Source organism: Lepidochelys kempii, chromosome 16, assembly GCF_965140265.1.
Source record: "Lepidochelys kempii isolate rLepKem1 chromosome 16, rLepKem1.hap2, whole genome shotgun sequence".
Taxonomy (NCBI): Eukaryota; Metazoa; Chordata; order Testudines; family Cheloniidae; genus Lepidochelys; species Lepidochelys kempii.
The window spans coordinates 20253258-20280026 of NC_133271.1; the positions used below are offsets into that span (position 1 = coordinate 20253258).

Below are 26769 nucleotides of genomic sequence, written 5' to 3' on the forward strand. Positions count from 1 at the left end.
AAGACTAGCTGGGGGTTCAACCCAAGAGGGGTGTGGCATTAGGGATACAGCACTGGTGCCCCTGTAATATAATTGGCAGATAGCACAGACCCATTTTGTAGTGTTACTGCTCTAGAGAGTGTTTTGGGTCGGACACACTTGGGAGTCCTGGTGTTTATGTGGCAATGCAACATGCTACCATTTTGGAAAAACATTATCACGTAGCATCGAAATACCATTGGCCTGCAAAACCATATGTTAGTGTAATGATGTTTCACAAATATCTCCCACCCCAACATGACTTGGTGACTTGTAAGCAGGGTCTTGCAAGCACCCGTGAAAACAATTGTTAAGCATACAAGTAGTCAGAATCACCCTGTGAAAATTGATATTTCCTCAGAAGTGTGTGTGTGCGTTTGGGCAACCCAACAAAGACTATAGGGCATACTTACAGGATGGGGAACTCTGTCCTGGAAACAGTGACTCTGAAAAAGATTTAGGGGTTGTGGTGGATAATCACTGAACATGAGCTCTAAGTGCAACATTATGGCCAAAGATGCTAATGTGATCCTTGGATCCATAAAATGGAATCTTGAGTAGGAATAGAGAGGTTATTTTACCTCTGTATTTGGCACTGGTGCAACCATTGCTGATATTACCATATCCAGTTCCAGTGTCCACAGTTCAAGAAAGATATTGATAAATTGGAGGGGTTTCAAAGAAGAGCCATGAGAATGATTAAAGGATTAGAAAACCTGCCTTATAGTGATAGACTCCAGGAGCTCAATCTAGTTTAACAAAGAGAATGGTAAGGGTGACTTGATCACAGTGTATGAGTACCTACATGGGGAACAGATATTTAATAATGGGCTCTTCAATCTAGCAGACAAAGATAGAACACAATCTAATACCTGAAAGTTGAAACTAGACAAATTCAGACAGGCAATAAGGAATTTTTAACATAATAAGAATAATTAACCATTGGAACAATTTACCAAGGGTCATGGTGGATTCTCCATCACTGACAATTTTTAAATCAAGATTGAATGTTTTTCTAAAAGATCTGCTCTAGGTATTATTTTGCGGGAAGTCCTATGGCCTGTGTTATACAGGAGTTCAGACTAGATCACAATGGTCTCTTGTGGCCTTGGAATGTATGAATCTATATTATTTCACTCAGAGGTTCCCAAACTGTGGTCCATGGAACACTTCCTGGTGGTTGGCACAGAGCTGGCTGCTCACACAGTGCTGAATCTCCTGTCTGTTTCTAATTCCGACATTGTATTAAAGATCACTGAAAATGCAATAAACAAATTCCTAATGTTATTTTTCTGTGTAGGCAATTGCTATAGTTGCTTCAAGGCTGTTGTGTGAGTATGGATGGGAGGGGAGGTGGTCTGATTGATTGTGAACACTGGAGGAACATAATCTTTTGAATTTAGTTTCTGGAAGTGTACATGAACATAAACCTCAAGGAGGGGAAAAGCCAGTGTGAGGCCCCAGGTTTTTTTTTTTAATAATGTCTATTTCATATTTAGGATAATGAGGATGCCTGTAGCAAGCTGTATTCTCTGTGCCTTTGTGACTCTCCAAAGTGAGATACCAGCCAAAATCACCACATCTTGTGAAAACTAGTGCCAGTATTCACTGCTATTGCCCTATACTTGAACCCATGGACTAGGGCTGTAATTTTATAGCTTCATACAACAGAACGTCACCCCCCACCATCCCATCCCTGGCAGGCCATACTCGCCATGGACGGGGCTGGAGAGCAGTGCTGTGCAGAGGCACTCCAAAACTGAAGTGTCAATAAGTATAACTTATTAAAAGCATTTATGGGAATATGGGAAGGGAGTTTTGACATATTTCTTTCCTTTTCCATTGTGATCCAGTGGTGCATATGTCTATTTTTATCAGCAGCTTCTGGCAGTGTAGCCTTGAAGGATGCCCCCTCCACACCCACAGAATGCCTGGCACTGATGAGGAGGAGGACTGAGAAGGACATGTTTTTGCGAAATCCTGCAAGCCAGTGCTGCATCGGATCATGAACAAAGGGCTTGGAGAGTCAGTGTGACCGACAGCCTGGAGAAAGACAGCGAGGACAGGAAAAAGGCCCTGGAGTCCCAGTGGGTCAAGGAGCAGGAAATGCACCGGACATAATGGGTCTTTTTAGGCACCAAACCCAAATGCTGCAGATCCTGGTTGACCGACAGGTCCAAAAATCCTGGATTTCCCACTATTTGCAGTCCTTGGAGAGCTCCATGGTCACTGCTTCTTACACCCCCAATATTCCATGTGGCATCATGGGATGCAGTCGGACCCCCTAGCCCACCACGCTGGGGGACAGCAAGGAAAACCACAGCTTCACCTATACTGACCTGTGAGAACCACGACTGGTGTACGTGTAATCGCAACGGACTACATTTGTTTACTGAAATGGATATACATTTTTACCTCCTTTTTAATTTTAATTTTCACCCCATTAAGTTTTGTTAACATTTTGTACAGTATTGTACAAGGTTTTTTTGTTTTTTATACATAGTTTTTCTGGACTTTTGTTTCACTCAAAGTTCTAGTTTTGGAGAATCAAATGATCTTTATTAGTTCACAGCAAATACTGCAGAATGCATAACAGTACTTAAAGCACATAGTACTTGTAAATGTACACCAAGCACCACTGAATTCATAGCTTCAGGAAAACACGCAGCCATATTTATAAATGGGCAGCAAGCGTACACAGTTCTTAGCAGCACCCAAAGCTCCGGGCTCAACAGAATAGATACCAGTCGGCAAAGACCCACCAATGCGTAATGTAGATGACACAAGACAGATTCAAGTCCCTAAAAGCAGCCTAGAACACTACTGTAACTGCCTTAAAGTGCTCTTTCAAAGCCCCTCCCACCACATAGCGCTGTGCTGGGCTCTTGGAATAGCCCTGATGGCTGTCTGTTCAAAGTCAGCGGAGAGCTGCTCTATCTCCGCTCTCCACCTTGGCGGCAGCTTTCCCCCCTTTGCCTCACAGATACCATGCAGAACACAACAGGCTGTTGGGGTATTTTTCTCACTGAGATCCGTTCTAGTGGGTAAACACCGCAAGCGTTCCTTCAGTTTACCAAAAGCACATTCAATAGTCCTTCTGCACCTGCAGCTGGTAGCTGAATCTTTCCTTGGTGCTGTTGAGGGGGAGGTGTATGGCTTCACGAGCAAGGGTGTGGGCTGGATCCCTATTAGCATTTCAATGTTGCCAATGGTAATCTGCCCATCAGGAAAGAACATCCCTGGTTGCAGCTTTTTTAAAAGTCCGGTGTTTTTAAAGATGCGAGTGTCGTGCACCTTCCCTGACCAGCCCACACTGATGATGGTAACGCATCCCCAGTGATCCACCAACACTTGCATAACCATAGAAAAGTAGTCGTTTCTGTTGATGTATTCCATGGCAAGGTGAGCTGGTGCCAAAATAAGGATATGCATGCTGTCTATTGCCCCACCGCAGTTTGGGAACCCCATTGCTTCAATACATCCACTATGTCCTGCGCATTGCTGGGAGTCCTAGTGCTGCATAGAAGGGTACAATTAATGGCCCTGCATACTTGCCTGAGAATCCCCCACTGTGGATTTTCCACTTCCAAAGTGATTTCCCACTGGTTGCAGTTCAGCATTGCAAGCTTCCAGTGAATGCTGCTCCCTTCTCCACCGTCAATGCAGCTCTCCTTCTGGTGTCCCTGTACTGGAGGGCTGGGGAGAGCTGTGCACACATGTGCAGGAATGTGGGTGGCCTTTTGCATGTGAAAGTTCTGCAGCCACTGCTTGTTGTCTCTCTGCGGCTGCTTGGTTGCACCAGCAACCCTTAAATTGTTTTTCACTATGTCCATCAGCAAACTGTCCTTGAAGATATCCTCATATCCTCAGTTACAGTAGTTACGGTGGGTCTGCAAATACAGGTGAACCGTAGGTCCTGTATTTACAACATTCGTGACAATAGTGCAGAGCTTTGCAGGCTCTATGCTTCTGTCAGAGATGGAAGAGACTGCAAAGCACCACATGGGTTTGTGGGGTTTTTAAAAAACAGCATGAAAAATTATGGGATATGGATGGTATTATTGGATGGAAAAAGTTGCATGCTGGGAACTGGACCCCATAGCGCTCAAAGAGCCTTGGGCAAGTCATTCCTGTATCACAAAACGTTGCAAAAATGTCGCAAAAGTCATTTCATTGGTTGGTGATGCATGGCACCTTGGGATACCTACCTGCGGTGCACCACGCTTTGCATCGATGCAAGCAGCCAAGTATGCACGTGCTCGAGCTACACACAAATTATGGTGGCTGTATGCCAATGTAACTTGTGTAGACGTGGCTTGAACCTGTCCTCTGAGATTTAATACAGCTCACTCTTGTGTCTCAGTGGAGTTAACGTCTCATTCTCCCCCTAGAACTGGAGCGAGTGGGAGTTTTGCCTGGATAGGCACTGCCAGATTGGTCCCTCAGGAGCTGGGAAATCATCTTGTTTCTTAGCTTTGACACTTTAGACCCGTTTCTCCTCCCCCAAATAGCTTCTTTACTTATTGTTTACTTGGCTGTTAAAACTGGCCCAAAGTTTCTATTCTTGCAGTGCTCTTTGGCTGTAACAAAATTTGCAAATGTTGCGCAAAAACTTTCTCTCTAGTGCTGTTCTTGTAAAAACTCCTGCAGCAACTGATTTCCCCCTCAGCTGCCCCTCTCTGCAGTGGATCAACTCTTCTATTTGTTTAAACTATGTATTCTTCACTTCCGCTCCATGTGATGCCTTGGGCTAAACATTTTAATCACCCCGGGCCAGCCTTTGCTGTTGAGTGTCAATTGCAGTTCGTTCAACATGACCATCAATTCAATTTTCCTAGCTTTTGTGATGATCCCTCTGGCATTCTGCGGGCCAGCAGCTTTCCAAGAGGTAAGTCTGACCTCCAGAGAGAACAGATTGCAAGAATGCTTTCCCCCCCCTCTCTGTGGAAATAGGACAATGTGCATTCAAATCAAAATGGATTAAGCCCCGCTAATCAAGAAAGTACAGTCATCTCCTCTGGGTGATCATTCTGTACCATACATTTAATGCAAAAGAAAGACATCAACATTAAAATGAATAAATGAAGTTCTGCGCAGGATAGGTGGTGCTGAATAAAGTTTTATTTCCATTTGTTTTTGCTTTGAAAATGTAAAACTGCTATTTTACTTTTTGCAGAAATTTCTTGAGGCATTGGATCCAGAAGACGTTTTTTCTTATTTTGGCACCAATGCAGTCCTTGATGGTATGTAAGCCTTCTTCCTTCTGAATTTTGTAATGTGTCATGTTTGTAAATTTGTTTCTGATACAGTATATTTGATATCAGTAAGCACGCACTATTACTGACATTAGCCCTGATCTGACCTGCAAACACTTATGCTTGTGAGTGACTTTACTCAAACAAGTAGTTTGGTTCAAGTGTGTAAGTGTTTGCAGAATTGGGTATGTGATTTGGAAATCAGATGCAGTAATTCTTTTAGCACTTTTCTGTTTCACTTCTCCTTCTGCATATTGCTATTGTTTTAGTGCACAATTCATAGAATGAAAGGTTCTAAATAACCCTGGAACAGATCCAGATCAGCTGGGTATAAGACTATAGATTATAATGATGATTTTATGTAAGTGTTTTTTTAAAAACATTTCAAGAAAATATAATAATACTTTTAGATTGATAATTCAGGATTAAGATACTGTTTAGATTTAGGCAATATTCTCAGGGCAGGGACGCTGTACTTACATGTTTGTATAGTGCCTAGCAATAATAATTTTCACTTCTATAATGCTTTACATCTGATGAACTCAAAATACCTTACCTTTTTGTCAGGTAAATTGTTATCCTCATATACAAGTGGGGAAATGGGGGCACAGAGAGGTTACAAGTCTTGACCAAGTTCACACAGCAAGTCAGTTTCAGTGCTAATAGGAGAACCTGGATCTCCTGATCACCGGTTCTGTGCTTTAGCTGCAAGGCTATCCTCAGTTTCGGGATTGATAAAAACACAGTGGACCAGAGTTATTGACATAATTAAAGGGAAAAGGCTCTTTGGAGAGTATTGTTTTTCATGGAAGCAGATAGTTATATTTATTTTCCCACGCATCATTATTATTACAGTTAATTATGTGTATAATCCTAGTAATTTGTGGTATTTCTTCCAGTACCGGAATTTGTTATTGCTCAGCCAGCTTGTCCCTGTGAAGAGGACCAAGTTGAACCAAAATCTTGTAAAGGTCAACGCTGCTCCCTTAGGGCCTGGGGAGAACTCTACACCTTTGAATTCCTGGAGGAGCACATCTTTCTTTCCTCTTCCTTCGTGAGCGATCGAAAGCTGAACTCCTCCGTTAGTTTACTAAAGCAATTCCCAGGCACCTGCTTTGCCAGTGGACAACTACTGCACCCTCCAGGGGCTGAATGTAGAGTCACTTACTGCGAAGGGCAGCTGGTGAGTATGCAGCATAGACTTTGAAATCAAAACATTGGCTGCATTTACAACCACTAATGACCAACGATGTTTTGCCATATGCACTTGGCCAGGTGTCTCAGAGTGAAGACCCAGGTGCCTAGAAAGCAAAGTGTCAGATCAGAAATAAGGGGTTAGAGCGAAATTCATTCCTGTGCAGAGGACCAGTGCGAGGACTATGCACTACATAAAAGTTCAACTTTGACCCAGAAAGCGGTGTGAAGAATGCGTGGGGTGGAAGTGGCATTTATGCGGCGCATTGGCCTGGTGCTGGCCCCTCTGCCTAGGGATGAATTTCACCCTGAGCTTGGAATGGAAGAAAAATTCCTGCCCTGTCGAAAACATAAGGGGATTTACTTTTTATTTATTGATGACTAATTGGTGGTGCTGGGTCCAAAGCCCAAAAGTTTGTGTCCAAACTTCCTTCAAGGTCTAAGGGGATTCAGATCTGATGTTCAGGTTCAGATCAGTTTCGAAGAAGTGAGGTTGAGCTGAGAAGTTCAAATCCAAATTTCCCCCAGAGTCTGAACGGTTTCTGATCCAATGCTGTGGCTTGGGACCATCTCTCCTATCTAGACAGCACTGTGAAGGCATTTCAGAGAGTCCATAAAAGTCAGAGTCATTGCTCTGAAGAGTCTGCAGTTCAGTACAGTATATGGGGGGTCACAATTCTGCCATGAGAAAATGTGGAAACAGGCAAAGAAATAAATAAGCCGCTCCCCCCTCTCCCCCACTCAAAGGGAGGAAGGTCTCGAAACACTCAATTTTGGTCACCCCAGTGCTGCCTCACTGAGCCTCCAGTAGCTTTATTTTTCAGAGCTTTTGGTAACCTGGCAGTTTGGTGTTCATCCAAATCCTTCTGATAACAGGAGATCCCGATGATGTGTGAGGTACTCCATGGCAATGATAATAATTAGCATTGATTTAGTATCCTTTCCTATGAGGATCTGAAAGTGCTTTATAACATTAATGAAGCACTGCCCTGAGGCAGGTAATAGTAACCCCATTTTATAGACGAGAAAGCTGACAGGATAACGATTCACCCAGTATTACACAGCAAGTTGGTGGTGAAGTCAGAAACAGAATATAAGGAGCCTAACACCTAGTCCCTCATTCTAACCACTAGACTATACTCCCTCCTAGATCCTAGTAGTATCCTACAGATCACAAATGAACAGGAAGCCTTTGGTTTTGCATCCTCATGCCCCAAACATATTCAGTCTTGCCTGGGTGCAGCACCCATTTGGGAAATCTTGGCGGTAAATCTTGGCAGGAGAGGTGGTCTGTGACTTTCTCTTGGTGGTGAATGCCTCTGGAATAACGTAGGGGTGGGATTTTGCTTTCTTTAGCAAGGGGCCGTCATCGTGAACAAAGAAAAGATTCACATCAGACCTGTGAGAAGCAAACACCTGAATGTGCTGGAAGACCCCAGCCTCCCCACACCCCACATCATCTTCAGAGCTGCAGGGAGAGGGACAAGGACGAAAGGAGGTATTGGATGTCTCGGGGCCGAGAGAGGAACTACTGGCCCAATTCTGCCCCCTCTTTTTACCTGCAGTCAGTGGGGCTGCATGAGTGACAGTGAGGGCAGGACTTGTTGCCGTCACAATGTGTAAATGAGGCTCTCATTGGGGCCTATGTAGTCCAGGAGCACTGTCTGTGGCTTGGAGAAGAGGCCGAGCTGCATCCTATCACTCTCCTGTCTGCTTTCACCCTTGCTAAAACAACATATAGCCTCAGTAGGGACTCAGGATTTATCTTGGGCGGATAGGCATGGCCTTGTCACTCACCAGTTACTGCCAAACACAAGAGCAAAAAGATATGAACTTCAGCTGAGGATGGGTCAGGACTCAGGGTATGTAGGTGGGATATTTTGTCCATGATCAATTACCAAGGGCGGCAGCAGCAGCTAATAGAAATCAGTGCAGACGGGAATTAGCTCAGTGTCGGGAGGAAGCAATCTTGCGATGTATTGCTCATAAGTGTTCAAAAGGCTGGGATGGACCCACAGGGCTTCCAGGCCTCCTTCCATCCTAACCTCCCTTGTATTCCCTCGTGGTGTTGTAGAACGAAAGTCTCCTCCTCGTCTCTGGAAAAGGGCAGAGGGGAGCATCATGCACCTGGAGCTGCTGGTGGTAGTGGGCCCTGATGTTTATCAGTTCCACACAGAGGACACCGAGAGGTACATCCTTACCAACCTGAACATCGTGAGTGGCTTTCTGTTTGATTTCAGTGCCACGTTTACTGAGCCTATGGTGGCTTGTGTTGGAAGGGACCTCTGGTGGGGGCGTCTGGCTAAGCCCATAGCCAAATGTTCTGGAAATGCCTCCACAGAAGTGAGTGGGAGCACCCCTCCCTCGGGTATGTACAGAATACTGGACTGGGGTGCAAAGCACACTTCAGTGTGCAGCCACCTCCTTTGCATGGGCCATTGTACCCTCATCCAGGAAGCTGCAGGCATAAGGGAGGGCATTCACGAACGCTGGGAGTGCAGCTTTAAAGCCCCATTTGGAAAATGTGTCCCTTAATTTCCTTAGTAACTGGTTGGGTGCTGGCTCCAGCATTAGGAGTTTATCCTTCAGTGCCCATTGATTTCCGCGGCCGTATTTGAGTTGATCTATCATTTCACTGTGTGGGTTTTAACATTCTATTATTAATTTCCTCAGCGCTACCCACCTTGCTCCAGTCAGGAATGTATCACTGTGTTTTCATGTGGATAGCAGGGGCTGGGGCACTTTGAAGGGTCTTGACATTAATTTTCACACTCTGTGAAATCCCTTGTTCTCGCTCTGCTGGAGGCTTTTAATCCTATTAGTTAAATCTAGTGCACACTGGTGGACAGACTTGTGGCTTACACTGAGTTTAGTTCTCAGATGAATCCTGGTTCTGTTTGTAATGGGCAAATTTCATGCAACTGCCTGTTTCTTTCCCTGGTGACTTGCAGATTTTATAATTGTCCATTATAATTACCCGATGTGTCACCTTGGAAGTACATCTGGCTGGTTTGGTGGAAGATCTTATGTGTAGGGAAGCCTTAGTGTCAATGCAGGGCACAGACAGGAGTCACACCGGCATCTTCATTATGAAACTCCATCTGGATCCTGTTTTTCCTTTTACAGGGTGCAGAGCTGCTGAGAGATGCCTCACTGGGAGCTCAGCTCAGGGTTCACCTGATGAGAATGATGGTCCTGACAGAACCAGAGGTAGAAAATGGAGATTTGTTCACAATCCTTGGAAGGGTCCGTCACAGGTGAGGCTGAGCCCAGCTCCCCTCAGAGGGCTAGCCAGCCTGTGACAGGGCCACTAAAGGGGAAGCATATGAAGATGTGCCTTCTCTTTAGGTGGGTATGAACATCACCACGAACATCAGCTCCTCGCTGGTCAGTGTCTGTGAGTGGAGCAAGAAGGTCAATCCCCAGAATGATTCAGATCCCCAGCATGCCGACCTTGTCCTGTATGTGACCAGGTAACAGAACGCCCCTGAGGGGGATTAGACTGAGGGGAGATTAGAGACGTCAGGTCAGGCCGGCAGGGTCAGGCAAACTGCAGCACCTGCTGGACGCGCTCAGATGGGGTAGTAGTAAAATGTGCACCCTTTGGAGAGGGGCCTTACAATTCTTCCGTGAGTGGCTTGCTGTGGTGTAGGAAGCCCTCATGCCACTTTGCTCCCCTGGTCTGGAGGGGGGAGGTATTCTGCATGTCTGCACACACCAGCTCCCAGAGCACAGACTGGGCTGAGCGCTCAACAATTCCACTTCCTCAGCTTCAGTGTTAACTGGAATATCCCTCGGGAAGTGGCCAGCCTGGCTGTGGCGAACTCGGCACAATTCCAGCGGCGGCCTGCGTCCCCAAGCAATGTTTGCATGATCACGGGAGGCTCATGTGAGGGCAGAAAAGTCTGGAAGAGGCAGAAACCCAGTGGTTGTTATAGAGAAATTCCCCAGCTTCCGAGATTTCCTCTGACTCACGCATTCCTACAGGCCGCTTGACTCCCAGGCTCACATTATTCTCAACTGACTGTAACTAATGACACCCGCCAAGCTCCCGTTGAATGTAATGGCCTTGTTTAGTTGCTCATCTCTGCACAGAGGGGATTCTGGTATCTCTCTCTCCTGCAGACAGGGTTATATCTGATCAACATGTGCTGGGTAGGGTGGTTCTAGGTACTCAGTGTAAACCTTCATTGAGCATCTCATCCCTGGGGAGATTCATGAATCAAAGTGAAAGGGGGTGGTAAATACCTGGTCAGGTTGAGCTGGGAGAGGCTAAAGACGTTTTCAGTTGACAATGTTCACTGCTAGGGTTTTTAATCCTAATGGATCTGCTCTCATGTTTTCTCCCTGCCTGTCTCACCCTTCCCTAGGTTTGACCTGGAGTTACCCGATGGAAACAAGCAACTGCGCGGAGTCACCCAGCTGGGGGGAGCCTGCTCCTCCTCCTGGAGCTGCGTTATCACCGAGGACACTGGCTTCGACTTGGGAGTCACCATAGCCCACGAGATCGGGCACAGGTCAGAGGGCAAGACCCAAAGAGTTGCCAAGTGTCAGCCCATTCACTCAGAGAAAATTGGCCATTGTTTGCAAGCTGAGTTCAGGGAGTGAGCGAGTCACCTCGGGCGGTGCTGGGATTCCCTTAGGTTCAGGACCATCCTTAGGATTTATGGGGCCCTACGCAGTATTATTAAACTGGTGCCCCTATGCCCCACTCGGGGCACAGCCACCACCCCCACCTGTGAACCCCCAGAAGACACACCCCCCCATTGCTGACACACACCGAGCTTCGTACACAGCAGACGCTGCGGCAGCCCGGGCTGTGAGGCATCGAGGCAGCCAAGGATACTGAGCCGCCCGGCCCGCCTCACAGCGGCAGAGAGTCCCAGTTCCCCACAGAGACCCCCGTACCGTCTCCCTCACGCAGAATGCGCCGCACTGGCAAATTCGGCTCTGTGAATACGGCCCCTGCCTAAGGAGACTGCAGTGCACGCTGGGTGTGCGGGAGCCGACCCGCTCTTACCTGCTGTCCTGGTGGTGCCCCAAATTTTCAGGTGCCCCACACAGCCGCATATGCTGCGTATGCCTATGGTCAGCCCTGTTCAGGTTGCTTGAAACGCAACTCCGGAGAGACGGAATGGGAACGAGGGGCCCAATCCTGCAAGGTTCTGCGCTCCCTTAACTCCCATCATCTTCAGTGGGAGCTGCGGGCACTCATCATCTCAGGAGGTACTCTGCACAGAGCCGACCCTCTTCTGCATGGACGTCCTCCGGGCACGGCTCAGTGTGCCACCAGCTGGATTCCAGCCCCTCAGAGGGCTCAGGTCACTCTTGTAATCGGTGTGGCGGCGTCTTGGCCCAGAGAATGGTGGTGACTCCCGGTAGCATGGCAGGGCGGGTGACGAGAACAGTGTGCAGTGAGTTACCTATGGGCAGGGGGGGGAATAACAAAGGGAAGACTGGCGACGTAGAAAACCACAACAAAACAGAGGCCGAGATTTATAATCCCTGGTCCAAATTCTCGGCTGCTGTAAATTTGTGCAGCTCTGGTGACATCAGTGGGGCTGCGCTCGTTTAGAATTTGGCCTGTTGTTTTTCTTGAGCCGTGTCATTCACACCCAAAGGTTTCCATCAGCCTCAGGTATAATGGAGCCGCTTCATCCCCCTTTCCCCAATCCTTTGTCCCTCTGACCTTCTTAACCTGTGTAAACTCTGCAGCCCAGAGACTGTCTTTTCCTAGGTGTGTGGACAGTGCCAAGTGCAAGGGGGTCCTGATCCTGACTGGGGCCTTGAGGCACTAACGTAATGTCAATAAGACCCAGTAAGCACTAGTGCGCGTCAGGAGAAAGCACGCTGTGCTGTGGGGAAAGGGAGGGCCGAGGGAGATGGAATTAGAACAAAATGCAGTGGAAACTTCAATATTAATTAACACTTTGCACTTCCCTCCCATTGCATCTCTCCACATTGGTCTGAGGGTCTGAGAGCACTTTATAAACAATGAATTATGCCTCACAACACTGCCACATAGCAGGGAAATACTATTGACCCCCTTTTACTAATGGAGAAACTAAGGCACAGAGCAGGGAAGTGACTTAGCCAAGATCACTCATACACTCCCGGAATAGAATGCAGGAGTGGTGACTCCCAGCCCGGGGTTGGAACTGTGTTCTGCTCCTGCAATTTAACACCAGGAGATCAGCTGGATAATATCGGTAACGCCCCCACCCCCTTTTATCTCTTGCGGCAGTTTTGGAATCCATCACGACGGTGAAGGAAACCGGTGCAGTGGGAGTGGCAACATCATGGGTTCCGAGGGCAGCCACAACAGCGTGGACCTGGTCTGGTCGGAGTGCAGCAGAGAGCAGTTCCTTGCCTTTCTCAGGTAGGAGGAAGCAGCTGCTCTCCATGCTCATCTGCACGTCTGCGTTGGGGAGAGGAGAAAGGCAAGGAACAAGGTGGGGGACTCTTGGAGAGCGAGGTGCTGTTACTCCTCGGGGGTTTGTTGATTTTAGGAATGAACAAGTGGTGAAGAGAGCAGACTTCTCTAAGCCTAGGACAATGCTCACGTTTCCTGGGACACCAATAATGAACTCCCAAGGCCTGTGTTAGCATGTGTGCGTGTCCTTGCTGGCTGTGTGCTGGAAAGCGATGTCTCTTGTGGCTTTCCCAGGACAGGCCAAGCAAGCTGCTTGAACGACCTGCCGGACCTGGAGGGCAGCATCCCCGGGTGGAAGCCTGGCTTGTATTACGGCGCAGACGAGCAGTGTAAAATAGCCTTTGGGAGCGCAGCCACGGCGTGCACCTTTGCCAGGAATGACATTGTAGGTAGAACACTTTCTACCCGCTTGTGCTTCTGGCTGGTAACAGCCACCCCTGAAGTACTGCAGCTGGGACGGGCATGGTGGCGCAGCAGGGCGGTGGGCTGGCATGGAGCGGGGGACAGTATTCATCTGCTGGGGGGCTCTTGGCAGAGAGCAGGCTTATAAAGAATTTGGATCACTTGCCCCTTTTTCAGCCCCTCCTCTCTCTCCTCCACTCAAGTCTCCTCTTCATTATTATTTAACATTTGCATTGTAATAGTGTCCACGGATCCTGGCCTGGTCAGGGCCATGCTGCGCTAGGTACCGTACAAACACAAAGGGAGAGAGACTCCATGTGGTGAGGAGTTCTCCATTGTCCCTCTCTTGTTCTACTCCATCTCTTTGCTCTCCAGATCCCCTTTGTCCTCTCCCTTGTACAAGACTGCGTGGCTCTAACACACGGACAGTATTGTTAATGCATCTCATTAACAAGAAAACACTAATCCGGCTGCAAACCTCAGCTGCTGTCACCGACCCTCATCCTGAGCCATAACGATTGGCAGTGCCAGTCACTGGAAGCGCCTATAATGCCTGCCACCTGCAGCATGGGCCTCACCTCATTCCACTCAAAATGGAGACGCTCAGGAAATTGCCTAAGCCCTTGGGATTTGGAGGGAGAGAGCAGGTGCTGGCTTCCTGCTAGCAGGAAGCAGGTGGGTGGGTATGGGTAAGGCATGCTTGTCTTCCTGCTGTTCCCCGGTATCTGGTGAGTGCAGAGCACACACAGAGCCATGGCACGGCCTAGGGAAGCCATCTAGCCGTGGTCTGCAGTGTTCTGGCTGGGAGGCGTGGGGTTCCTATGTTGGTGGGACAGGGGTGGGAGCTCAGGCTGAGTAACTGGCACAGCAGCCTCGGGCACGCACTGAACAGCCTGGCTTCCCTGCCCTCCCAGGACATGTGCAGAGTTCTTTCTTGCCACACCCATCAGGCCGACCAGACCAGCTGTACTCGCCTTCTTGTTCCCCTTCTGGATGGGACCAAGTGTGGGATCAACAAGGTAAAGAGTCTCCGGGCGCGGTGAAGATTGGAGTGGGGAGTGGGTGGCTACCAGACACATGGGGTGGCAGGGCGGTGCAGTGAGTGATTGTAGAGCGCATTGGATGGTTGGATGGCGGAGTGGCTGGCTACAGGGCATAGCGGATGGCTGGTACAGTGGGACGAATGAGCTTTCCCATGTAGAGAGCTAAGTTGGAAGAGTGATGGAGAATCCACCACCACTCTTGGTAAATTGCTCCAAGGGTTAATTAACCTCACTGGTAAAAATGAGCACCTTATTTCCTGTCTGAATTTGTCTGGTGTCCTCTTCCAGCCATTGGACTGGGTTATCCCTTTGTCTGCTGGACTGAAGAGCCCGTTATCAAATATGCTGTTGGCACAGGGTATTTTCACTGTTTGTCCCCCATGGGAGGTAGAGTTGGAGGAGAAGATGCCTCGCTCAGCTCCTCCCCTCGCGATTTGGGGTCCAATTTCCTTCACCTCCCCTCCCAGGCAGGGGAGTGACTGAGGCACAAGATACTGTCCCCTTCCAGTTGCATTTCTCCCAGCTGAAGGGGCAGCGCGCCTCCCCCCACCTCCCTGCAGTCTTAGTTGCAGCATGGCTGTTGCTGATCTCTGGTGTTCTGGGTTCCAGTGGTGCTCCAAGGGACACTGTAGCTCTCTGGAAGAGCTGAACCCCGGGGCAGCGGTGCATGGGCAGTGGTCCAGCTGGAGCCCCCTCGCTGCTTGCTCCCGCAGCTGCGGAGGAGGAGTTATAACGAGAAGACGACTCTGTAACAACCCCAGGTAAAGACCTTCTTCTTTCCCGGCAGCGCCATTGGACGTGCTCGTGGGGCCCTCTGGCTGTTTGCAGGCCCAAAGGATCCGTGCTTCCACTCGTTTACCATGGACGAAAGCTTGTTGATGTTCGAGTTCATTTAAACATGGGCTGGCGTCCTGCGCTGAACCCAGCTTAGGATGTGCTGCGTGTTTTGCCAGTGTAACAAGTTCCTTGTCTCTCTACTGACCATGTGTATCATTCTCAGATCTCGTTGCCTTTTCACTGCCCAGGTGTGTCGTTGTCCGGATGAGTCTTTTCAGTGCCTTGATCCCTGTGTCACTCCATTCTTCCTCTTAGCATATGCACAATGTGCCTCAGGTGTCACGTGACCAGGATTCGTCACTGAACTTGGTCTGCTGGTTGGGTCATTAGCTCCCCCGGCTTGGGCCAGACACTGACAGGGAGCGCGACGTGAACGCTGATCCATGCCCCCCGTCGTTCCATTGATTGGCTGCATCATCGACCCGTGTATTTGTCGTTTCGTTAGCCGGCTCGGTGTGGCTGTCCATGAGCCAGATCTTGGTGCTGCTGCTAGGCACTGCCAGATCCTGTGTATTTGGACGATCAGGATCCTCGGTCTCCTTACTGTGGGGCAGCTCTTCCAGCCTCTCACCTGGCTGCCTGTGGACTCACATGTCTGTTGTTTTCAGGCCTGCTTTCGGGGGTCAGGAGTGCAGGGGAGCAGACCTCCAGGCTGAGATGTGCAATACGCAGGTAGGCTGCCTTCTCTCGCTCTGCAGGCATCACACACATGGCCAAACAATGCACTGTCAGTTATATGCCATTTTTAACCCTTTAAGAACTCTACCATTCAGGGCCACAGCTTTCAGAGTCGAAACAATTGATTTCCCTGGGAAGGAAACCAAGTATTGGGTATGCAGTCTCCATCTGTGTGACAAGACAGGTATTTGTTCCACTGTCACTGAGGCCAATTACCGACTAATAACTGACCAGCCCCAGCAAGGTGTAATAAAGCATCTTATCTGGGACCCCTAGAGAGCCGCCAGGCACTCCAAGGGAGGGGTAATTCCCAGCTCAGGTAGATGGACAGCCGCTAGCTTTGGTTGAGCTAGCATGCAAATAGCCATGATGGTGTGGGCAATGGAATGCGCTAGCCGCTTGAGTACTGACCTAGGGTCTTGGACGAGATTGCACTTGGGCAGCCAGCTGTCCCATTGCCTGTCTCCCCATGGCAACACTGCAGCTATTAGCGTGACAGCTCAATCAAATGTAGTGTGAGTCTGTCTACCCGAGTTGAAGATTACCCCTCTAGCTGCAACGTACATGCCCTGAGTCCTTTCAGTGCAGGACTGCACTCAACAAGGGCCATGCTTGTATTGCTCACATTTCCCCCAGCATTTATTTTGGATAAGTAGGAAAGATAACATCATCGGCAAACCGTCTGTCTCCCATTCCTAACCCATCTCCTCCTCCCCAAATTCTCCTGCAACTTCACTTTAATGGGATAGTCTTCTTCATTTGCTGTTATTCTATTTGTCAGCTGCTGCTTTTCACCCCAGAGGTGGTTGCACTTAGGTAGTGGGTGAAGTGGTTCCTGGGATTCTGCTCTTATTGTATTCCATTTCACTTGCTTTGCATAATAATCTTCCTCTTCCATAGGCCTGTTTGAGCTCCCAGTTGGAGTTTATGGCTGAACAGTGTGCAGCGACAAATGTAAAGCCGCTGTATCTCATTCCAGAAGTCCCATCTTTTTATAAGTGGACGTCGGCTACTGGTTATGCCAAAGGTAAAGGGGGGAGGGAGAGAGAGAGAGACAGCAGTTCCTTTGGGAAAGAGACCCCGTAGTGTGACCTCGAGTCCTGACCTTAATGGCAAATCAAATGGCAGCTTTACTGGTGGTTACAGCCTTTCCTGACAATTCCTTTTACCTTCTTCCCATAATGTACCTGACTCTCTTGTGCCTTTTTGCTTGAGTAACTCTGCCTTTCTCCCCATGTCTGTCTCCCCCAGGGGATACCCTGTGCAAACACATGTGCAAGGCAGAGGAGAAGAATTTCATGGTGAGCCGCGGGGTCAGTTTCACAGATGGAACCAGGTGTGAGCAGAGCAACCGCAGAGCCAAAGGGGCTTTCGATCTGTGCGTGATGGGCAGCTGCAGGGTAAGGATTTTCCTCTCTGCAAGTGGATGGTGTATCCAGGCCAAACTTCAGACATGGGATCTAAATGGTCTCAAAGGAGCCACCTCCTTGAGGGTAGGAACAAGCAAACTGTGACCCAAACTTTTGAGGCTGGCTCTTCTATAAGAACAGGATTTGTTAGGACTGTTTAGACTTTTGGACTAACTAACTGGGCATCCCGCTTGTGCATCCAATACCAACCCTCCCCAGCTAGTCCATCCTGCCGATTATACAGTACGGTACATGTGTGTGTAATTCCTTCCTGAACAGTGCAGCAATCAGTTTATACCTTGAAGCATGAGACTGAAACAACCTTGTCATCAATTCAGCTTGCATAGCTGTATATGTTGTTAGGGTAAGTGGGCAGACCTGGACAGACCTAACTCTCCTCCAGGAGAGATTTGCTCAGAGTCAGACAGTGGGTCAGTGGCAAAATGAGGACTAGAATTTAAGAATCCTGACTCTAAATGCCATGCTGTAACCACCATCCGTGCTTGCTTCCTCTGCCCATGAGTGTCCATGCCCACGTGGGTTCCTCTGCCCATGAGTGTTCGTGCCCACGTGGGTTACAAAGAGAAAAGGTAGCTTAAAGAGTGTAACACAGGAAATGCCACTTTGATCACTTCAGGTTCTTCCTAGAATAAGCTGGTCTTGTGGCTCTGCCGTTTGCTCAGGTGTTCGGCTGTGACGGCAGGATGGACTCTGGGATGGTGATGGACTCCTGCATGGTGTGCGGGGGAGACAACGCCACGTGCACCAGAGTGAGCGGCTCTTACACCGAAGGAAAAGCCAAAGGTCTGCAAGCCTCAGCCCTGCTCTCCACATCAGGGTCTATCTCGGATGCCAGATGCCCCCAAAACAGATGCAGAGCTCTGTACTGTCCCTATGCAGCTTCTTGGGTGTGGTTTTGCTTGTTTCGGTTTTGTGTGGAATCTGCTGGTGGAGACTGTCAGAGATGGAAACGGATGAGATTAATGCTCAGTGCAGCCCGAGAGCTAGTTGCAGCCTGGATTCCCTGCCAAGCCATTCGCAATGTGGCTTCCCTGTTTGCCACGGGCAGGGATCCTGAACTCTGGCCTGGGGGGAAGAGCTCAGCCTAGCTGAGTTCTGTAAAACAGGGGGGCTGCGAGCTTTGTCAAATTCTGCCTGAGCAGTAAAATGTTGATCTGCCCGAGCTTGCCCCTGCCGTCACTCACACGTAGATTTCTCTGGAGGGTATTTTAAAAAATTGAAAGTGAGCGGAGGGCTTTGGTAGCTAGAGCGGAGGATGCTGAGGCCATGTTCCCAGGTCTGCCACTGATTCAGTTAAGTTCTCTTGGCCATATTCGTCCCGGGGTGACTCTGAAGTCAGTGGAGTGACACTGGGGGGAATTTAGTTCTCTGGGCCTCCGCCTGTCCTTCCGTAGCATGGCGATATAATACCTACCGTGTAGGGGAGTTTAGAGGGTTAATTACTGTCTGTAAAGTCTTTTGAGATCCTCGGAAGGTGTACTGTGAGGGCAAGGACTGTAATAACAAATCCCCCACTCCTTAGAGAAGGTGCTAAAGTGAAAGTGACCACATCTTCTCTGTGTTCGTTCCCCAGAGTATGTTACGTTTCTAGCCCTGCCTCACAAGGCCACCCTCGTCTACGTTACCAATCGCAAACCTCTCTTCACACATTTGGGTGAGTATAATGGAAAGGCTCCTGGGCTGGTTTGGTTTCTGTGCCCCCAAACACCCAGGCAGTCTCGAGAAAAGGCAGACTGGGGGGGAAGCGTCCTGGCAGTGGGGTACTCTCTGTAGAGAAGGAGGGGAAGCTCTATTGCTTGGGATGTTTAAAATAGACTGGACAAGTCACTAGTGGATACATAGAAGGAAGCCATTGTCTCTAGCTGATTCTGTGAACACATAGTACCCCTCTGCCCTGACTACCATTGTTGCTTCTCTAGCTGTGAAGGTCCAAGGTCGGTATGTGGTGGCTGGGAAGGAGAGAATCTCCTTGAACATCACCTATCCATCAGTAATAGAGGACAGCCAGATCAAATACAGGGTGTTACTTACTGAGGACAACCTGCCAAGCCTGGAGGAAGTCCATGTCGATGGACCAACCCAAGAGGACATTGAGATTCAGGTAGCTTGGTAGGGCTGGAAAGGGGATAGCCAGAACTGGCTTGGGGCTGCGTGGCTCAGGGCTAAGACCTGCAAGGCAGAGTCTGGTGGTGATTGAGGCTCTACTGATTCCCCCCATGGCAGCAGAAATTGAGCTCCGTGCTGGTGATGGTCTCCTTATCCTTGGAAACGGTTGAGCACATGTTCCCTGTGGGTTTTCTGTAGACTTATGTGAAGGTTGGATGCGGGGGGAAAAAGGAGAAAACAGCGGAATCCTGACAGCAAATCTCTCTTGTGATACAAGAGATCGGTTCCCTTCCCAGAAACAAACCTGGTGGAAGTACAAGGCTGTTTCTCCAATTAAGCAGTTCCCATCGTTCATTACCGAAGTTGGTGCTCTAGTGGCAGATACACACATGCTAAGGCAAAGCCATCCAGGCGAGGGATGTCCCTATCAGGACGTGAATTCAGCTCTGGGTTTTGGTTCTTATGGCAGACTTAATCTGAGTGTGAATGATTGGAAGTGATAAACAGACCCAGTGTTAACTTGAACTGTTTACAAAGAGCATTGGCGTTAGTCTCTAGTCAGTGCCCAGCGGATGGGTGTTTTTTAAAAGAACTTTTATTGGGGAATACTAATCAACCCTCCGGCATGCTGATTGGCTGACAGAAATTCCACGGACACTGGTACAACCAGGTGTTTGTTAGAGGTGGGTATGACCCCAGCTAGTGGAGTGTTTGGGATCCACATCCAGATCTCGCACCGTGGTTCCATCTTTGCTATCCATGTGCTCAGACCCATTCCTCTGACTTGATCTGCATATGCAACACCATACTGACCTGGGCTAAGCTCTAGATTTATAACTCTTCTCCTTCCCCAGGTTTATAGGAAGTATGAGAAGGAATATGGAGATGTCACCAACCCAGACATCACCTTCAGGTACTTTATACCAAAGGAGAAACAGACACATGTGTGGATTCCTCAGTTCAGGACCTGCTCGGTGAGCTGTGGGGAAGGTGAGGCAGATGTGAGAACCAATGGTTAATTGGGGGAAGCTGCTCAGGCTTGTAGGTTGACTGGCTGCTATCCACCTAAGTCCTCAAACCTTCTGGACTCACTTTGCTTATTGAAAGAAATACGGCTTGGTATCAGTCTCATAAATTTTATTAAAACTTACTAAACAAACTGAAATTTTAAAAAGTGACCAAATCTAAGCTGTTATTACTAATATTAAATTAAGCTAAGAATAAAGCAGTACAGCTATCAAATCATGATCAACATCAACAAGCTAGACGCAACAATGAATTGGAATTAAATCCTCAGGTTAATACTCAACATAACCAATCCTTATACACTCCAAAGAGGATTCTCAGAAGGGGGATGTGCATTTGGTTATAAACCCTAGCTAAAGAATTTGGTCAAAGTCAATCAAGTCTATGATTTAGAGCTAGTTAAGTGCAAATACTGAAACCGAATTATTACCTAATGACTGATCTAGAGCTGGATGAATTTTTTTGCCCAAAACGTATTTTCTTTCTGTTTTGGAACTGGGCTAACAGTTGAACAGCTGATCTTTTAGAACCTTCATCTTGCTTGAGAAAAAGTTACTTTAAAATCTTTCAAGATGAAATCCATGTAAGAAATACAGTTTTTTAAAGTTTATATAAGGGCTGTATTCCCATATTTGTTCTTTCTGTGACACATCTGGGGATTCACTTCTGTCTTGTTGGACAGAGGGAGCTCATAGTTTCTTCCTGTAAGAGCAAAGACCAGCCCGTAAGACAGCCTAGAATTTCCTTTCCCTTTTTCAGCTGAGAACCTCTGCAATGGCAGTTCTAATATTTTACTGAACTTTCGTTCCCAGGGGTGCTACTGGTCAATCACTCCTGCTTTGATCAGACCAGGAATGAAATAACAGATGATCAGCAGTGCTCGGAGACTCCACAGCCCCCTTCAAGGCAGGAGCCCTGTGCAATGGCGCCATGCCCAGGCAGGTGAGTATTCCTGAATGGCCTTTTCCACCACTAAGCTAAAGTCTCTTATCACTAGAGATGGGCATAGCTGGCTCTTGTCCTTTCACAGTTGGGTGGCAGGGGACTTCGGCCCCTGCAGTGCCACATGTGGGGGTGGAACGATGGAGCGGCTGGTTCGCTGTATGAAGAGAGAAGGGGGCTTGATCCTGACTCTTCCTGATTCCAAATGCATGGATGCTCCCAAATCTGCCTCCACCGAGGCATGTAGCACTGAGCCGTGTCCCATAAGGTAATTCAGAGGCTCCCTAAATATGTGTGTGGGGGGGAATAAATAATTGACTCTTTCTCCCCTTGTTTTGTGTGACAGTCCCGTAGTCAGGGGGGTTATTGCATGTTCTTCATTCTTGAGGGCACCTTGTTCGTGCCCGGGCTATGTAACCATTTCTGTTACTGTGCCCTTCACGGTGACTTCTGCTGGGGCCACAATTCTTCAAGCTGGGAGTGTGCGGACTCAGCCATGAGGAGATCTTTGTCTCTCCTTTCCAATCACGGAGACCAAGTGTTCTCCCCAGAGGCCCAGCTCTTAATTGGGAGAAGGTCTAAGTATTGTCTAGGCTGGAGTAGGGGACTGGGAGCCAGAACGCCTGGGTTCTTTATCAGCTCAGCCATGACTTGCTGTTTGACCTCTTGAACATATCACGTCACCCGTCTGTGACTCATATGTGGAATGGGAGTAGTAATCCCTACCTACTGAAGGTGGTGTGAGGGTCAGCTGATTAAGGTTTATAAAGTGCTTTGAGATCCTTGGGTGGTGCTGTTATTTCCCATGTAGATGGAAGGAATCTGAGCCGGGCAAATGCTCTGCCATCTGTGGGGCTGGAGTCACCCAGCAGAACGTGACCTGTGTACAGATTCTTGATGGACTGGAGACCACAGTAGACGACAGCCTGTGCTTGGCGGAAGAGAAACCTCTAGCTTTTGTGCCATGTGTGGTTAATATCTGTCCTCTAGGCTGGAACACAGTGAGTACACTGGCTTGGCTAATGGGAAACCTCACACTCTGGCCCGTGGGGGATCCCAGGCTGGAGGTTGAGAGGGTGTTATGCACATAGGACAGCTTATTAGTCCAGAGTCCCTTGTAGTCACTGCAGGAAGCCTTGCTCACCTTAGATAATGCTGCCAGGTTCATCAGACTTTGGTGGGGGTGATTTAATTCTGGCAGGGGCCAGCTAAACCACCTTGGGCATCATCCCACCCACTTTCCTTCCCACACAGCTATATTGCTCCAAGCAAAGCATAGGCCGAAATGCTTTAGTATTTATCACAGAGAGCCATCGCCTCATGAAATCACCTCCCATAAAGAAACCTGCAGTGCTGTCTGTCAGAGGGACCCTGGCATTCGCAAACAGACTGCAGGATGAAACTGGAAAATGGAGGGGGAATTGACTGGCTCTGGGGATTGTTAATGGGGTGTAGAGACTGTCCCCTGCAGGCCACTGGTTCTAAGCCAGCCCAGATCAGGCGTGACTGAAAGTCATGACTATCTAAGGTAGGCCAATGGTCTGGAGACAATGTGTCCATGTCAGAGAACCACCCCCACAGTGCCCAAGAGGTGCCCATCCAGGCAATCTCAGCCAAGGGGCCAGAAGTCAGAAGGGGCTCTCTCCACAGGGCTCAGCCTTATTGGTGGGGCCCTGTGAGGGAAACTTCCCTTGAGTGTGCTGTGCTGCTACAACTGTGTGGGGTAAACGCAGGGTTCGGCCTCCAGGGCTTTCGGGGGCCTTTTGTCAGCACTAAAGTCTACAGGCCAGTGTCCCACTAAAACAGGTAAAAGGAAATTCTCCAATCTGTCCCCTTTCAGTCAAAGACATAGGTGCCAATGCTCTGACTCCACCCCTGCCCCGTCCCCATTCCAATCCCTTCCCCAAAGTCCCCGCCCCCTCCCTGCCCCATTGGACTCCTTCACCAAAGCCCCGCCCCGGCCCTGTCTCCTCCCTTGAGTGTGCTGCGTTTCCACTCCTCCCCCTCCCTCCCACAGCTTGTTAAGCCACAAAACAGCTGTTTTGCGGCAGCAAGTGCTGGGAGGAGAAGAGGAGACGCGGCGCGCTCAGGGGAGAAGGCAGAGGCAGAGGGGAGGTGAGCTGGGGCGGGGAGCTTGGTTGCTGGTGGGTGCAATTTTCCAGCCCTGGAGCATTCACAGAGTCGGCACCTATGGTCACAGAGGGAGATTCTTGTGGGGGCTCAGATGCACAGCTTGCATCACTGAAGGGGAGTCCTGGGGGTATACCAGTTTGGAATCTGTCAGAGAGCCCTGTGACACGACTGAAAAGACTCCCTTGGTTCCAGTGGGCTTGGCTCAGGCCCTGGGCGAGCAGCAGCTGCCAATCACTTGTTGTTTTTTGCTGCTGTGTTGGAAGCAGGACAATTCGCCCTCACGGGAAGAGCTGGTGCCATTTGGGAGTCTCCAGAAGGAAAATCGCTTGGTGCATGTCTGGAGCCCTCTCCTTGGCGAATGCACCGTGACCTGTGGTGGAGGTGAGATGCTTGTGACGCTGCACGGAAACGTTCTTTGTTCTGGGGATGAACTCGGCAGCCTCGTGCATTCGTGCAATTAATCTTTCACCGCTGAGGAGCGGGGTGCATGTGTAGTTGTGGTCACAAGTACACAGAGTCTGGAAGAGTTAGGGGGCTTGGAACAAGGATGCAGAGCCTTCCCCTGTAACGTTCCTGGTTTGAATCCAGAGTAGGCTGGTACTAATACAAGGTTCCAGGAGCTTGGGCGGAGCTTGCTTGATCGATAAACAGCACTGAGCTCCAGCATAAGGCTGCTGCTCTCATAAATGATCTTGTTTCAACAGCTGCGTCCATGCCATGCTATCAGACTGTCTCCCCTTCCCTTCTAGGTGTGGCCCAGCTTCGCTATGTGTGTGTGGCTTTCAAGACCAAAGAAGAAACCCAAGAGAAACATTGTAATCAAGTGCCAAAGCCAGCGAGCAGGCTGGAAAGCTGCAATCCCATGCTGTGCCCGCCAAGGTACGAGACAGGTCTCTTTTCACTGTCAGCCTCCAGTGACGGGGTGGTGTGATGGGATCAGTTGTTTCCCGCAGGGGAAATGTTGTGTGGGTTCTGGTACAGATGTTCTCTCCATTCTTGTCCCCCCCAGTTGGGAGGTGAAGGAGCTGGCTGCATGCCCAGTGAGCTGTGGAGGAGGGAGAATACCACTCTCTCTTCGCTGTGTAAGACAAGAAGGAAATACAACCCGTCCTCTTCCTCATTCCAAATGTGGTAGGATGCCCAGGCCAGCCAGCACCAAGGAGTGTGGCACTGATCTGTGCCCAGCAAGGTAACTGCTTGTCGCTTTAGGGCCTGGGTATAACTGAGTGAAGCCCTTGAATGCTTATGTGCCATGGGAAATCTTAGCCCAATACCCCTGATACCTCACTACCTCAGAGTGGGGTAGGAGCCCCGTTTTAACAAATCTGGGTTGCAAACGTGGACACCACAATTACCACCTAAATTGTGCTTAGACGTTCCAGTACCCCAGGTGTCTACCATGTGAACTAAAGGACAATCAGCTGTACTTCTTAAATAGGGCTGATAGTCTCTGCAGGCAAATCTCTCAAATAAGCCCGGTAAGAAAAGCTTTGGATCTTGTGCTTTGGAGGTTGGACCCAAACTCCACCTTAGTTCACTGATGGCCGGGGAATGGCTTGCTGAGGGTTGGAGTCACTCATTGATGGCTGTGTTGTTCCCAGGTGGCATTACAAAATGGACTCGTGCAGCGTAAGCTGCGGAGGAGGTGTGGTGCGCAGGGTCCTGTACTGTGCGAGGGAGACAGGGGACAAGGTGGAAGAGATTGTATCAGACGCACAGTGTCATGGTTTGCCTCGCCCAGAGGAGCAGGAGCTGTGTAATCTGGAGCCGTGCCCACCAAGGTCATTATAATCACATTCACCAAGACCGCATGTGCCTGCGGAGAGTGTGTGTCTTTAAAAGTTCCATGGACTCAAACCCAGATGGTTGGGGAACCAGGTTACAGAGGGGACCTCTGGATTGTCACTCTCCAGAAGCTGGAGACAAAGTGCTTTGTGTTCTAGAGGAAGGGTGAAGGGTGCTCACTGCCCAGTCACTTCTGACCTTGTAACTTCAGGATGGAGATGCATGGCAAGGTGGTAGCGGAAGCATGCTCAGGACAGGCTGGCTAGGAGGGTGTGTGGCTTCGTTTTTGATGTTTCCGGAGGCTGTTTACTGGGCTGAAATAACACAAGAGTTGGTCTGTTCAGGATATGTCAGTTCCAGGGGGGTGGAAATATCACGAGAAGACCAGATCTTGACTCATTTCAGCCCGTACATGTCTCCCCGAGGGCGGGGAGGGGGGCGCGGGGGAAAGGGCTTGTGATGCATGTACTGTGAACCCCCATGCAAACATTGAGCTCATGGGGTTTCAGCAAAACCCAAAGATGCTGCTCTACAGCTTTCAGAGGACCCACTTCTACACCAGCCTCAGATACTCTAACCTCGCCACAGGGACTGACTCTGTTCCAGATATGGATTGGAGCCACAGTAAGTTGGGATGATCCCATGCTGCAGTGTGCGTGTTGCTCAGGAAGGGAGTCTACAGATGGCTGGGGAAGTGGGAAGATGAGGAAGTCTCAGTATGTGCTTTTTAGCAGGGGCTGGTGAGAGGAGAGGTATCAGTCCTCACTGAATTTTCTCCTTCCCCTCGGATCAGATGGAAAGTAGCAGCAACTGGTTCGTGTTCCTCCTCTTGTGGGCTTGGCATAGCCACGCAATTGATCACCTGTGTCCAGCTCCGCCAAGGCCTAGAGACCGAGCTGGAAGAGAGTTTGTGTCCGGAGGCAGAGAAACCCCTCTCCAGCATCCCCTGTATCGTCAGAATGTGCTCCTATGAGTGGGGTTTCAGTGAATGGACAGAGGTACCTGCTACCCTTCTAACGCAGCGCTAGGTGCAGAAGCTGTGTAGCCCACTGGCTTCATAGCAAATCCCAGGACTATAGGAGAAATAACTCCTCTCTTGCACACTGCATGGTGTTAGCATCCATCAAAATGCCAACCTGTTCCTAGGGATGTCATTCATCTTTCCTTCCGCTCTCCGTCCCTGAGCAGGGTATCTGTGCAGCCCCCAAGTTGCTAGACTTCTGCTCTTTGGCTGCTGTTTAAAAATTGCCTTTGCATGTTTTGGGGTGATGTGCTCCATGCAAGTCTTTTCTGAACTTTGCTCAAACCTTCCCCTGTCAGATCAGACACCCACATAATCACTATTGTGCATGCATATTGGTACATCTGTGGGTCTCAGGGTTCTTCGGTAAGGTGGCTCAGCTCTATAATCTCCATTTCACAGCTGGGGAAACTCAAGGGCATAGAGGTTAAATGCGTTGGCCAATATCAGTGGAACGGCTGAGACT

At 49.1% G+C, this 26769-nt stretch overlaps 1 protein-coding gene across 1 annotated transcript in view; it reads left to right on the forward strand.

Moving 5' to 3' along the window:
- ADAMTS13 (ADAM metallopeptidase with thrombospondin type 1 motif 13) overlaps window positions 1-26769 on the forward strand; it is a 33688-nt gene that overhangs the window by 2103 nt on the left and 4816 nt on the right. The window contains exons 3-27 of the mRNA XM_073314814.1: window positions 6173-6456; window positions 7824-7965; window positions 8542-8681; window positions 9594-9677; window positions 9816-9940; window positions 10838-10984; window positions 12712-12846; window positions 13135-13285; window positions 14217-14321; window positions 14955-15106; window positions 15791-15854; window positions 16761-16887; window positions 17112-17260; window positions 17953-18073; window positions 18864-18944; window positions 19210-19391; window positions 20251-20386; window positions 21235-21364; window positions 21453-21632; window positions 22176-22365; window positions 23764-23878; window positions 24247-24376; window positions 24507-24686; window positions 25099-25278; window positions 26076-26280. Of these exons, the coding sequence (XP_073170915.1) occupies window positions 6173-6456; window positions 7824-7965; window positions 8542-8681; window positions 9594-9677; window positions 9816-9940; window positions 10838-10984; window positions 12712-12846; window positions 13135-13285; window positions 14217-14321; window positions 14955-15106; window positions 15791-15854; window positions 16761-16887; window positions 17112-17260; window positions 17953-18073; window positions 18864-18944; window positions 19210-19391; window positions 20251-20386; window positions 21235-21364; window positions 21453-21632; window positions 22176-22365; window positions 23764-23878; window positions 24247-24376; window positions 24507-24686; window positions 25099-25278; window positions 26076-26280 (3635 nt within the window). The remainder of the gene's footprint in view (window positions 1-6172; window positions 6457-7823; window positions 7966-8541; window positions 8682-9593; window positions 9678-9815; window positions 9941-10837; window positions 10985-12711; window positions 12847-13134; window positions 13286-14216; window positions 14322-14954; window positions 15107-15790; window positions 15855-16760; window positions 16888-17111; window positions 17261-17952; window positions 18074-18863; window positions 18945-19209; window positions 19392-20250; window positions 20387-21234; window positions 21365-21452; window positions 21633-22175; window positions 22366-23763; window positions 23879-24246; window positions 24377-24506; window positions 24687-25098; window positions 25279-26075; window positions 26281-26769) is intronic.